This window comes from Lissotriton vulgaris, chromosome 5, assembly GCF_964263255.1.
Source record: "Lissotriton vulgaris chromosome 5, aLisVul1.2, whole genome shotgun sequence".
NCBI lineage: Eukaryota > Metazoa > Chordata > Amphibia > Caudata > Salamandridae > Lissotriton > Lissotriton vulgaris.
The window spans coordinates 1415127954-1415141681 of record NC_141693.1 but is presented as its reverse complement, the minus strand read 5'-3'; the positions used below and the strand labels follow the sequence as shown (position 1 = coordinate 1415141681).

Here is a 13728-nt window from a genome sequence, read left to right as displayed (position 1 = left end):
CTTAAGGTAGTCATGAGGAATCAGGAGTCAGCTTTTGTAACTATGAAGAATGATTGGCTGTTCAAATGTCTATTTCCTCAAATACACTCACAGCTTATCTCCATATTTTTCATTCAGAGGGGGTGCTTGCATGCCGTGTTGATGATAGTATTTGCACATTAGAGAAACTACTACCTAGCGTATGGACTACGCTATTGACAGTAATACCAATATACTACTGGGAACAGGATGTTCTGGAGTTGTGAAGACATTCTCATGGGCAGATGTATTGAACAGAGATTTTTAAATCCATGTCCTTTGAACTCACTGGTCACCTTCCGGAATAATACACACAGGCATTTAATGAAGACGTGTCTAATCACTACATAAAAATTTGTTCCAAGAATCGAAGGAAAAACTTCTGCCCTCGTTGACATGGTTTCACATTGATATTTCTGCAACTGTATTTTGAAATTTACGCCAACTACAGTCTTAACATACCGGTGTGTTTGAATAACTTCTAGGAATACAAGTTGTACAATTCCTTCACATCTTATTTTTGCCTCTAAAAGACTATCTAGCTAAGACGTCTACACAACCCATTAGAATGAACAAGTGCACTCGTTTATAGAATGCAAAGATTCCCCAAAAGCACATCAAGTTGCTTGGCTGTTACTAATATCTCACTGTGGAAAAAACAGGTTAGTGAGCAGCAGTAATCCACCATTATGGCAGACCTGCAGGTCCTACTCTGACATTACTGATGAACGGAAGGATTGAGACCTACTTGACTTTCAAAAACATTTCATCGACTGTAGTATAGTATAAAACTATCCTAACAACACAAGACTATCACCCTTCCTAGTTTAACTTCTGAGGGCATACTTTGCACTCATTATAAGACCAAATGTTGTTAAACCTATATGTATGTAGCACACCACTTCTATTGTGGTACAAATGATTATCTCATAATTCACAGTGTAGATCAGTCTAATTAATTTATTTATTCATATATTTTTAAAGCACAAAATCACCAGCGCTTTGATGCGCTTGTCTAGATCTATATATAACTACAGGCCTTTGTACAGGTATCTTAGGGAAGGTTGAGATAGGGTAAGAAGCAAGGGGAGTCAGAGCACCAACCCATATTAGAGGCACATAGGGAGCAAATAATACTTTGTATCTGAAGGACTCACTCAAACTTACTGAAGAATTCAATTGTTAACTGCTGGGCTTCGTATACAATTGTCCAACTGAATGGTATGGATAGAGCTCGCCTCATCTCATACTGAAGCCTTCATTCACAGTAATGACTTTATGATTGGCTGTCGATTCGTCATGTCTGGAGTTAGAATTGTATTTTTTGAAGAAATCATCCAAGGCATTGCAAAGGCACTTGGGCAGATGGATAAATATTATATCTTGACTATCCATCAGCTCAACCTGTGGAATCAGCATGCACTGAGACTTTCTTTTAACTATGGCCTTGGATGGATCCAAGCTACTGCCTTGACAGACACCACTATGCATAGTCACTCTCTAAGAGAGCTGCATACCTGACATATTGCATGAGGATTCTCACAGGTCGACAAGAGAAAGACTGTGGAAATAAGTATTTTATTCAGTTCTCGGCAGCAGCACCACTTCAGATGAAATGCCAGATTTCTTAACTTGCCAATATACTGACCTTAATTTATAGTGGCTGCTATGTTTTAACTATGTAGTCCAGCATTTTTAATTGTGGTGAATTGGAGTCCCAATTTGCTTCCAAAGAGTGGCATCTCTGCACTGGCATTTCTACTTCAGCCATGTAATTTGCAGAGTCCGATTCCAACCACATTTTCTAGCACTGATATAATATATATTTTAACTATTCAGAACTTCAGACCATAATAAGAGCAAAGCAAATGCATGAAACATAACGGGTGTTCACAAAGCAGGTAGAAATGCCAGAACCTGGAATGCTGAGCGGGGGCATCGTCTGGAAAGCACACATGCTTTCCCAGAGTTGAAATAACGCAGCGCCACTTAACTCATGGCCCAGTGCTCTGATCTTGATTGCTGGCCCTTTAGACTCCATGAGGAACCGCCATAAAGGAAATGTTTTATCATTCAACTTCTGGCATATCGAACCCTGTGCGAAATCATGCTTTCATCCCAAATATGTCTAATCATCAATGCTTGTAACCAGTTTCTAGACAAAAAGTGTGGACCATGTGGTGCATTTTTACAGCAGGTGATAAACGGCAGGTACTGCAAAAAAAATGACAACTGCAGACTGGTAATTTTACAAACTCTGACCTCTCAAGACCAAGATTGTATTGCCAAATTGGTAGATTCAAAGACGACTACGACTCGATCATACTTAGAAAAGCAAATATGTCATGTACACCAACAGCCTGGTGACCTATGTTTGATAGATTCTGTTGCTGGCATTTACTAGGATGGTTGTGCCAGTTATAACATTTACATTTTAAATTGTTATATCCTTATACCCTCATATCCCAAAAGCATTGAGCCAGACAGACAGGAGTAAAACCATAAAGTACTGTTGCACCTGCCAAAACGAAATTCTGGCCTTTTTGAGATGGTTGGCTCAAGAGGAAACTGCATCCAAGCACACAACCAAGTACGAACTGGCCACTACAGTATTTACAACAGGCTGGGATGGAATGCATGCCCAAAGAGAACATTTGAGCAGCATGGGCATTGATACACAGTACTACATTCAAACACAAGTATGAGTTTCGGATGATGTTGAGTTAGTGCTTTCACATTCTTTGCCATTTGTGTGTACAAGAAAAAAAAAACAAACATCATTTTCCCAACATTTACGATTTGTAAAAATACAGAACTGATAGTCTAGTCACACCGCTTACAAGTGATAGTAAAAATATAAAGCATAAATTAGTGTGGGACTAAACACTACCAAAGCCTGTCCTTTTTCACAAGTATTTCCACAGACAATAATTAGCAGACAAATACACTGTTTGCACTGGTTTGACTCAAAGGCCGTTACAAAATCGTCTAACTGACGAGAGGAACACCATATAATGAAGGATCCGCTTTCTGATCAGTTGCTACGGTGTGCCAAGTCAGTAATGTGCTAAGAATGTTTGTCATTTACACTCAGTTTAGTGTCTTCTCTCTGTGTTAAACTCACACGAAGGAAGGAAAATATAATTTTGTGACAGTGACTTCTTTCCATTTCCTAACCATTCTCTATAAAAGAAAAACTAAAATGCCTAATTTTGGTTGATAAAGATTCTCTTCCACGAAGAAAATTTCACAAAAGCCACAGTTTGTCACCTCTTTTTGTTTGTTTGTCAGTCATCTCTTCATGAATAAATATTATCCAATGGAAACCTTAAAAAAAGGTGCGTAGACACAGTGTTATCAATTAGCTTGAATCAAATTCTTCCTCCGTGCCATGCCCTCGGATATTTCCTAGCATCCAGAAACACAATGTGAAAAATCAGGAATGTTATTTCTCAACAAGCTCCAAATCCTTTGCAAGTTCGAGCCAGGTCATGAGCAGTGTGTTGGTGGTTGGCGCTGCCCGTTCTTTGCCCCCTCCTCCATTGCAGATTCCATGACGGTCTGTCTTTTCAGGCACGTATGCAGCAAAATAAGGAACAAGGAGAATCCGTTGACTAAGCGCTTCCAACGGCAGCATCCTACAGGGCAGAAACTTTGACAATGTTGCAACTAGTGGCGGTAATGTTTGTTAGGTGGTCAGAGGTGCTGGCAGACCTGCCCTCCCCCTCTGGGGTCACGAGGGGTGGGGTGGGAATGCTAATTATCGCTGTAGTCATCTGGGAGGCTTTGCAATTCAATCGTAGACCATCGTCGGATTTCACGTTTAGGCTGGATCGACTAGGAGACAGAGCAAATTTATTCAATAATTAGGCGAAACAAGGGGACAAAATCATACCAAAGCTTTTATTTGTAGGGTGTACCCTTCGTCCTGTTAGTCACATCTCCAGTTATTCCTATTCCCCCCCCCCCCACACACACACACTAGTGCCCCCCTGTCACCCCCCCCCCCCTTCACCCTTCTCTGATAGGCACTGCTCTTTGGAAACCCTTTAGGATTCCAGAGGAACCAAAGCATCTCTGTGCTAGAGAGACAACGCAAAGTGAGAGAGAAAGGGGGAGAGGAAAGCTAAAGGCGCTAACCTGGGATCAGACAAGGAAAACAGACCAAGATAACTATGAAGAAAGACGAATGAAGAAAACTGCTTTTCTACAACATTGACATATTAGTATCGCTAGGAGGAGAAAAAGAAAGCGAGTGTCTGAGAAAGAGCGAGAGAGAGACAAAGGGAGAAAAAGAGAGTGGCAAGGACAGAGGGAGATGAAGAGTAAGCTAGAGAAAGGGAGTGAAAAAGAAACCAAGGGAGAGAGGAGAGTTAAGAAAGTCCGAGAAAGTTCGTGAGTGAGACAGTAACTATGAAATAATGGAGGGGTGAGTGAAAGCATGAAAAAGCACAGACGAAACATAAAAGAATACAATGTGTGCACGAAGGAGAAGTAACTAAGAAAGTATCAGGTAGAGGGAAAGAGGTAAACAGAGAGAGAAAAAAGGAGTACTGGATTTGAGTGAGAGTGGCAAGAAGAGACCATGGCAGGAAGAATGAGAGAGAATGAGGAAGAAAGTGTGAGAGAAAGAGAGGAGACGAGAGAGAGGGATGGAGGGCGATTGAAGACATAGAAAGAGGAGTGTGAGAGATGGTGACTGAGAGACATGGAGAGAAAAGAAAGAAGTGAGAAACCAAAGAGCGAGTGTGTGAGATAGAAAGGATGGACTAACTGAAGGGGCTGGACCTGTGAGATAGAGAGAAAGAGAGAGAGAGAGAGAGAGAGAGAGAGAGAGAGAGAGAGCTAGGAAGATAGCGAGAGAGATAGGGGTAGAGAGCATGAGCGGTAGAGAAAGCAAGAAAGAGAATTTTCTGTGATAATACCTAAAAGGCCACATATAGTTTGAAAGGAGGATGAAAAGGGAGAAATATGACATTTGAGTAATGAGATTGTACTTTCACTGAACATATTCAAACCCCTTTAGAGGTATTGTGAAGATTAGCTACCAAGAAGCGTCTCAGTGACATTAAAGTGAGGGATTTTCTTAAATGTGGACCTGATCTAGTGATATTGAATACATATTTAATTTTCCACATATGCTACATTCCATTTGTGTGTCCTGATATGCCTAAGTCAAAATCAAAAGACACTTACATTCCCCATCAACAATAACAATAATTTGGATCATTCTTAATAATAAAAAACATCGACACACAACAGACCTCTAAAACGTCAATTAAACCATTCTTAAGAGCAGTAGCAGATTCTCTGTCATGGAAACGTAGATTCAATAGAATTAAATACATTTAAAAACTATCATAATTAAAAAACATATTATGGTATAGCTAGATAAAAACAGCAATATACACAGCATCATTAGTTCAATTTACTAGGATCTTTTGTGCCCGAACTTATGCTGGGTTTCCACTGCATTTTTCTTACCTTTTAATGTTTACAGTATATCTTTCATTATTAGATTCAGCTCATGTTTTTATGAAAGGATGTCTTACTTACTGTGTAAAAATGCACTGTCCTGATCTGGGTTAGGTGCTTTATCCTTCTTGTGAAATTGATGTTACTTATTCCAGTTCTCAAGTTCTGAAAATATATTAAAACCTGCAGTGCCAGGGTAATAGCTATTAGCTGGATGATGAATGTCCGAAGGATAGAAGGAAAAAAAGGAGCCTCCAAACCGTTAAACCAGGTGGTGGGTCGGTTGCAGGGGCACTTACTTGCATTGTTTTTTGCATTGCATTTGTATTTGAAAGTCACATCTGGGAGGTCAAAGATTCTTACACTTAAGTAGTCCTTTTAGAGAACTTCTTACAACAGAGTGACCACAATCAACAGTTTTTCTGTTGGATACTGAACTAAAAGATTATTACCACTGAGTACGGGGATTCTTTTACGTTTTGTTGTAATATTATACAAAGATATGCCATGATAAAGGGAGTGGCAAATACTATTCAAAGTGTAAGGTTTAAACACTTAAAAACAAATTTTAAAAAAGCACATCATCTACTACATACTAGCAAAATGAAACCGTGGTTGGCTTCAAATTCTTTAAAATATGTTCTCAACTATTCTTAACACTATTGTCCATCATTTGGATTTTAAAAATTGAAAGCTAAACAATGCACAATCTAACAAGGTAACTTTTGTGTGTTCTGAATCCCTAACTCCATAATCTTTCAACCTCCTTAAAATGTAGTGCCATTTACATTCTTACAATGATTTCATAGTCGCCCATGTAAAGTTTAGAAAATGGCATTGACCGTTTCTATGTCATTTAGCCAAGAGCAGCATGTTTGTGGACTTAATATGACAATCAAATTGTTCATAGAAAGCTTAGGCGTTTTCCAAAGAACACAAAATCCCCAAATTTCTTATGATGTGGAAATAAACATCCCAAACCATGGAGAACTCTCACGTCAAGATTGTCGCCTTGGACATTTCTGTTATAATACAAACTTTGCTCTTCAACACTGCAACCAACAGTAACTATCCCAGGAAGCTAAAACAAGTCATTATGCAGTTGGAAGAAAAAAACTTATAACAAGCAACTCTGACTCCTATGACTTGATCACATCTAGGGTGATTTCTATCCTTCCATATGCATTAAATACTGTGATTAATTTGAGCCGGTGGTTTCCGGTGCTTGGCACTGGCACTTAATTGGTTTCGGCTGCTCGCACCTGCACTTAATTGCCATCACCACATTTATGACACTACGCCACATGGTGTCACTGCTCATCTAATTTACAGATGAGCAGAGCAATAGTTGTTTATGAATACACTATAAATAAAACAAAATGCTAATACCTGCCTCCCAAGCCATTCCTTTAGCCCTGGGGAGCTTGAATAATCTGAACTGTCAGGCTTGCAGGCTGGTTAGTAGTTACTTTGGTACCGTCATTGGCAGCGATAAAGGGGCAACGGGTGGTAAAAGCTGCAGTGGCGTCCTGGTCAGTGCCCTGGCACTTATTATTTTACAAATTAAACACTATTTAAATTTGGTTGAGAACAACATCACAAAGCAGACCATTACAGTGCTTGTTTAGCAACTGTAAGTCTGGGTTTTACCACTGAGGGAGAACAGAAAATAACCTATTGAATTTAAGCAGGGAATTGCCATTGGCCAGGATCCAAGATTTTGTATGTGCTCTTCTAGCACTTGGCCTTTTTGCTGCTATCACAAGTGTAGCTGGCAATGCCCACACCAGGCTTATGTCCTTACTTAAATACTAGAGCAATTCGGTAGGCTTGGCAGGGGTTACTGCAACCATCCCATATCCCCTACTGAGTACTGGCTTCTGATTGGCCATTTTCATCATCATCATCGCCGTCCTCTTGTGCTTGCTGTCGTTTTTACTCCAAAGGCACTCAGCTACAAATGGTTGCACCATAGTGAGCAAGCAAAGCATTAGTAACTAGGTGGATGCCTGTTTCACAATCTCATTGCATCCTAACAGAGATCTAATTCTTTGAGTTGGGTAGCTCATCTCAGGCCAGATGGAAAGTGAGAATCCTCAAGGTATTGATCGACTTCAAGTTGAGTCTCACACCTTAAAACAACTCAGTGACCAGAAGTGTTTCCACCACTTCAATTACTTATTGATGCCGTCCCATTGCTTACTCTGCCCATATAATTACCTTTGCCCTTGCAATAGGTAAAACATCTCTGCACTTAAAGAATTGTGTTCACTCATTTGTACATGTCAACACAACAGGGTAACTTCAAAGTGCCCAGAACTTTCCAATCAATAATCCTCACTCTCTTTTGATCTGGCTTAATCACGCCTGCCCTGACTGCCTTCTACGGGTTTACCACCAGGCAACGGTCTTGCTTCAAGAACCCCTACACATAAAGGTGCTGAAGTAACTCATTAAGCTGTTCCATTCCTACTATCCGATTAGACATCGAAGTTTTACCCCCATGACTTACTAGCAGGAATCCCCTTGCTGTCAGATAAATATGTTATGTAATGATAAGTTACATGTTACTTGTATTTATCATTTTTATCTGAATTTATAAAACCCTTTTATCCAAACCTGACAAACTGTAGGAGCTATCAGAAAAGGATAGACTAGTTTGAACACAAACACAACATTAATAAAAGGATAAAACCAAATTATTCATACACGATTTCAAAAATCAAGTCCAAGCAAATCATTTTAAGAAGTCTTTTTTGTTTAAACAAGCAATGACGTGAATAGTTAGATAGTAGGTAAGATTGTTTCACAGCCTTGAGCAATATAGCACGGCGTATACTGTATAGAAGGTAAGTCTCCCAGACTCTATTTAAACACATTCATACTTTTTTGTATTGGTGCACAACTGTGGCAGAATTCCTACAAGATAACATAACCCAGTCAAACCCAACCCAAAAGAAAATACACAACTCGACCTACGCCAAAGCTAACAATGCAACATATTACACAATATAGACTAAAATACGCAACATATCATGCAAAGGCTGCCCGGGGGGCCACGTGGTGGACCCTCCAACAGGGCGGCCGCCTTAGTGCCACAGGAAGGCACACTAGTCAGCACACTAGGGACCAGGGGGGACGGTCGGCCGGGGGGGGGGGGGGGCCCTGGTTGTGATGGTGGCCGCCCCCAGAGCTGTGGAGGAGTTACAGGGCGATCCAGGGTCTGCAAGGTACAGAAGAGTACTACATGCAGCAGCACATTAAGGGTGCTAAGCCAAGGATAACCAGGGATGTCTTTGCGTGTCCTCTGGAAGTACCACGGCGCCCAGTTTGTCCTACAGGCCGTTGTGGGCCTGAGCAACCGGGGGCTGCCTGGAACGCTCCGCCCCTCTTTTGGGGGGCGTGAGTAAGTGCGTGGACTGGCGGTCCACTGATGGGAGGGGTGGCCCCTCCCAAAATTGGTAAACACCGATTGGCGACGGCCACGGTGTAATTTGGCTTATCAGGGGAGCAGGCAGCATAGGGACTGCCCTGCCCTTGGATCGCCTGTAAGATAGCCCACCATGTTTGTATATTTGTTATGCAAATAAACCTGCAGCAATATTCTCCACTAACAAGGTGTCTTGTGGTTTATTTATGTATGTTGCTGTATGAAAACTGAGGAGTGTTGCCGATATTGGCTCTATGACATGGGGTGTGAGGACTTATCAAAACATGCCAATACACGAGATGCACAACTCAAACATTGCAACATAACACCCACTGTCCCTACTGAGGGACACCATCAGAGCCCAGCACCTTGGCTTGGGGTTTCAGCTCTTCTTCTCCCAATTATTCATTCCTTACAAAGCACTTGGGATAGAATACATTATTATTCTTTTCAACATTTTTTTTTCACATAGAATCTCTAAAAACAAGATAGCATCTATTTCATTATAATTGTATCCCTGTGTTCCAAAACCTTTATCTCTTAACTGCCTTATCTGTTTCCCCACAGGTCCCAGGCACTTGGCAGCTGTGAACATCTCTATTAGATCTGCATCGCTTGCAAACTATAATTAATTGCACTCAGTAAATGATAGGGCTTCTTCATTCCGCATCTGCATAGCTGCTGTAGCTGTCTTTTTGCAACACTAAGCCAATCAGTCCTTTTGTAGCATTCGCCCTTGATTGGAACCCGTAGTCGGCGACGTCACCAGAGGATTCAGCACAGAAACAGAGCAAGGCATGTTATTTGAATCTGTTAGTTTCCCATAAAAGCTTTTCTATAAAAAAAAACTATCTTGGATGGAGACTGGATATCTTATTGCTGCGAAACAAGGTTAGTCAGCGTGTTAGCTTGTAGTGCCTGCTGCAGATCTGGCAAAGACCTATATTGAATAAAGGAGATTTCCATCTGGTGGCTTTTTGGTGACCTTGCTAATATGGTTAGTTGTATCAGCCCAAGGTCATGGAGCAGGTGCCCCTCAGCTGCTTGGGCTCCTAATAGGAAAGCGTTGCGCTTTTATGACCGTCTACGCTTGAATGTATTTCTTGTGCATACATTAACAAACAAAGCAATGGAAATTTTTCGTTTCACATTTTTTCTAGTGCTTGATAAATACTGCCTGTTAGGCACTCAGGCTTGGCGCAAAGGACACATGTTAATACAACTTAAGAAACTGGAGGGAGGGTACCAACACGTTTAGTGAGACAGAAACTGTGACTGCCCTGTGGTACCCTGGGTCGTAATACACTAGGTCAGACCACGAGTACATTTCAATGGAAACTGACTACATGCTGACAGTATACATTGAAATGTTGTGTGGACACTGATTTAAGAAGTAACCATTTCACCCCTTGCTTACTGCGTCCTGCAGGTGAGGTGACTTCTTCCTTAAGCTCCAACAGTGTGGTTCAAAATTGTGCATAATACTAGTGGCAAGTGTCAGACCCATTCGGCATGGTGCTGTTTGAGGGGGTTGATTGCTTGAATAATGCCTTGCTTCGATATGCCAACACACTCCATCTCTTGTCCCCAATGAAAGGGTGCCTGCAAAAAACAATACCAGGCAGCCTGTTCCCCTAGCGCTGAAGCTACTCTACCGCCTCTCTGTCAGTACCAGAGCATCCAAAGCACACTCCTGATAATACAACGCGTACAAAAATGACATACTATGAGCCTGTGCCTATGTCAAGAAAGCGCACCCGCATTGTCTGAGTAAGACAGTGAGTAGACACAAATATTTATATATCAGCTATGTCTGTCTACAATTCAAACATCTGGAATAACATCAATGTCACCATCAAAATGGCCCCAACTCTCTTATAATTCAGAAACATACTCAAGACTGATGATTACTACATTTGCACATGGTCCAAATCGTCTACAACTATATTCTGACATGAACAGCGATACCTTGCCTCTAGCTACGTCTGCGCTTTACAAATATGTAGTGCTTGGACACGACTATGGAACAAGCCCCATGCAAACACCAATTCTCGCAGAGCACAGTCAGACAGAAACTTTCCTAGGCCAACTCGTCCTATCTTGCTCATCTTCTGCGCCCATCAGTGCCCTTGCAAAGATGGAGCAATCTTTCTGGGCACAGGTGGCTCAAAAAGAACCGTTCTAAAACTGGCTGGTAGGTTTCTTCAGCAGAATAGCAGAACTCTCTCCTTGACCCTACTTCTCCCAGCAAAGACAGGAAGTGCTATTATCCATGCAAACCTTCATGGTTCTAGGACCGCACATTTAGGCATAGTGGGTTCAGATCCATGAACGTAAATTGTTTCAAAGACGTAAGCAGGAAGTGGTTGGCCCTCAGATTGAAATCACAATGGTATTTTCCGCTCAGATCAGGAAGGGTGGGAGTTTATCTCCCCTTCATTCCATATAAACATAACATCCTCGTGTTCTTGGAAAAAGTTTGGCAAGCTCCCCATGTGTCGCGTAAGACTGCGTAAGATTGGGAGAACATATCATAAATGTAGCTCTACTATTTCAATTCAGGGATGCATAGTTTCATTCAAGGCATACACTGGATGTATGTTTCTACTGAAAATGCAGATTGCAGTCTGAATTGGAATGATGCTTTTAAACTGAATTGTAAGAGCTTTATTTTGTCAGTTATCTCAAATGTTTACAGCCTATTTTTCAAGTCGGAACTGTATTAAAATATTCCGACCATTCCCACTAACCAGTTGATTAATCTTAAATTGCCAGATAGATTTTCCTTGGCAGGAGTGCAAAACCTGCCTTACCTACCCAGAGAGTGCTGCATAATATTCTGAGGTCAAAATCTATTTCTGGCAGGGTAATTGAGACAGAGGGTACAAAGCCTTACTTAGCACATCAGCCACAACTCGGCCCAATTACGAGTCAGCAGCATTTCGGTACTGGGATCAAATGAGGCTAGAATTACAATTTCCAGCAGTTCCCCTTGCACCTAAATCCAGGAATAACATTCAGAAACATGAATACTGGGTTCGAATCTGCTTTTTCTCCTTCTTCCGGGACAAATCCTGCCCAAAAATGTGTCAATTTGCGGTCCAGAAACACCAGGCAACTAGTAGTATGGCGGTGCGTTATCTCTGCTTCTGGTTTGTACAGTTTAGAGCAATTTGAATAACTGCTGAGGAGATAACAGCCAGGATGCAGAGATAGAATAAGTTGCTAGATAAATGTCTCGGCAAAGTTTAGCATCACACACTGTTAAGGTCAGTGGCGGTGGTAAAAGTCCTAAAGAGTGGGGTAAGAAAGGCTGTGGCCCTGAACCGGAGACGGTTGGCGGCAGGTTGGCCTGCTGCAGAAGCTAGTTTCAGAAACAAAGTTACTTTGGTATATTGCAAGCTTATGTTTGCCAATGAAGACGCAGCGTTTTTGGAGAGGCTCCCAGGCAATTGTATTTGAAAGCCATGACGCTCTTCCAAGATGGTTTACGGATGAGGATTTCCCATAGCCATGTGGCATCCTTGAATGCACTTAATGGTGACTACTGTCAACTTCTATCTTTTGACATAGATCCTGGGCCCGGATTGTCTTATGCATAATTAATAATGCAAAGCAGGGTGTTTCCGATTACTGCCAAGTAAATGCACGTACAACTTGCAATATCAATGAAACCTTTCAGAGCTAAGCTGCTGTTATCTAAATCCGTCTTCATTTTGCCAGGATTTCAGTTTGTGAGCTAAATGTTCGAATGGTTTTCCGTTGTAGTTTAATCACTCCCATAGATTCTTCAAAATGATTTCCAAAAACACAACACGTTAAGCTGAACTGAGAAAACAACTTATGCTTTTATCAGCACATAAAAATCATAGTTCAGTTCCCATTTCATGTCCGTTTCCAGACGGTCAGGCAGGGAGCAGAGTTCCGCACACTGCTGAGGCCAATGAGATTCAACCCTTGTGTCAGTTTCCAGACGGTCAGGCAGGGAGCAGAGTTCAGCACACCGCTGAGCCAATGAGACTCAACCCTTGTGTCAGTTTCCAGACGGTCAGGCAGGGAGCAGAGTTCAGCACACCGCTGAGCCAATGAGACTCAACCCTTGTGTCAGTTTCCAGACGGTCAGGCAGGGAGCAGAGTTCAGCACACCGCTGAGCCAATGAGACTCAACCCTTGTGTCAGTTTCCAGACGGTCAGGCAGGGAGCAAAGTTCCGCACACTGCTGAGGCCAATGAGATTCAACCCTTGTGTCAGTTTCCAGACGGTCAGGCAGGGAGCAGAGTTCAGCACACCGCTGAGCCAATGAGACTCAACCCTTGTGTCAGTTTCCAGACGGTCAGGCAGGGAGCAGAGTTCAGCACACCGCTGAGCCAATGAGACTCAACCCTTGTGTCAGTTTCCAGACGGTCAGGCAGGGAGCAGAGTTCAGCACACCGCTGAGGCAATGAGATTCAACCCTTGTGTCAGTTTCCAGACGGTCAGGCAGGGAGCAGAGTTCAGCACACCGCTGAGCCAATGAGACTCAACCCTTGTGTCAGTTTCCAGACGGTCAGGCAGGGAGCAAAGTTCAGCACACCGCTGAGCCAATGAGAGTCAACCCTTGTGTCAGTTTCCAGACGGTCAGGCAGGGAGCAAAGTTCAGCACACCGCTGAGCCAATGAGACTCAACCCTTGTGTCAGTTTCCAGACGGTCAGGCAGGGAGCAGAGTTCAGCACACCGCTGAGCCAATGAGACTCAACCCTTGTGTCAGTTTCCAGACGGTCAGGCAGGGAGCAGAGTTCAGCACACTGCTGAGGCAATGAGATTC

The 13728-nt window shown here is 42.3% G+C and overlaps 1 protein-coding gene across 1 annotated transcript in view; it reads right to left on the bottom strand.

The window, feature by feature from the left end:
* Window positions 1-427: 427 nt before the first annotated feature.
* Window positions 428-13728, bottom strand: part of KCND3 (potassium voltage-gated channel subfamily D member 3) — a 950457-nt gene continuing 937156 nt past the window's right edge. The window contains exon 8 of the mRNA XM_086920365.1: window positions 428-3855. Coding sequence (XP_086776491.1) covers window positions 3657-3855 — 199 coding nt within the window. The 3' untranslated portion in view covers window positions 428-3656. The remainder of the gene's footprint in view (window positions 3856-13728) is intronic.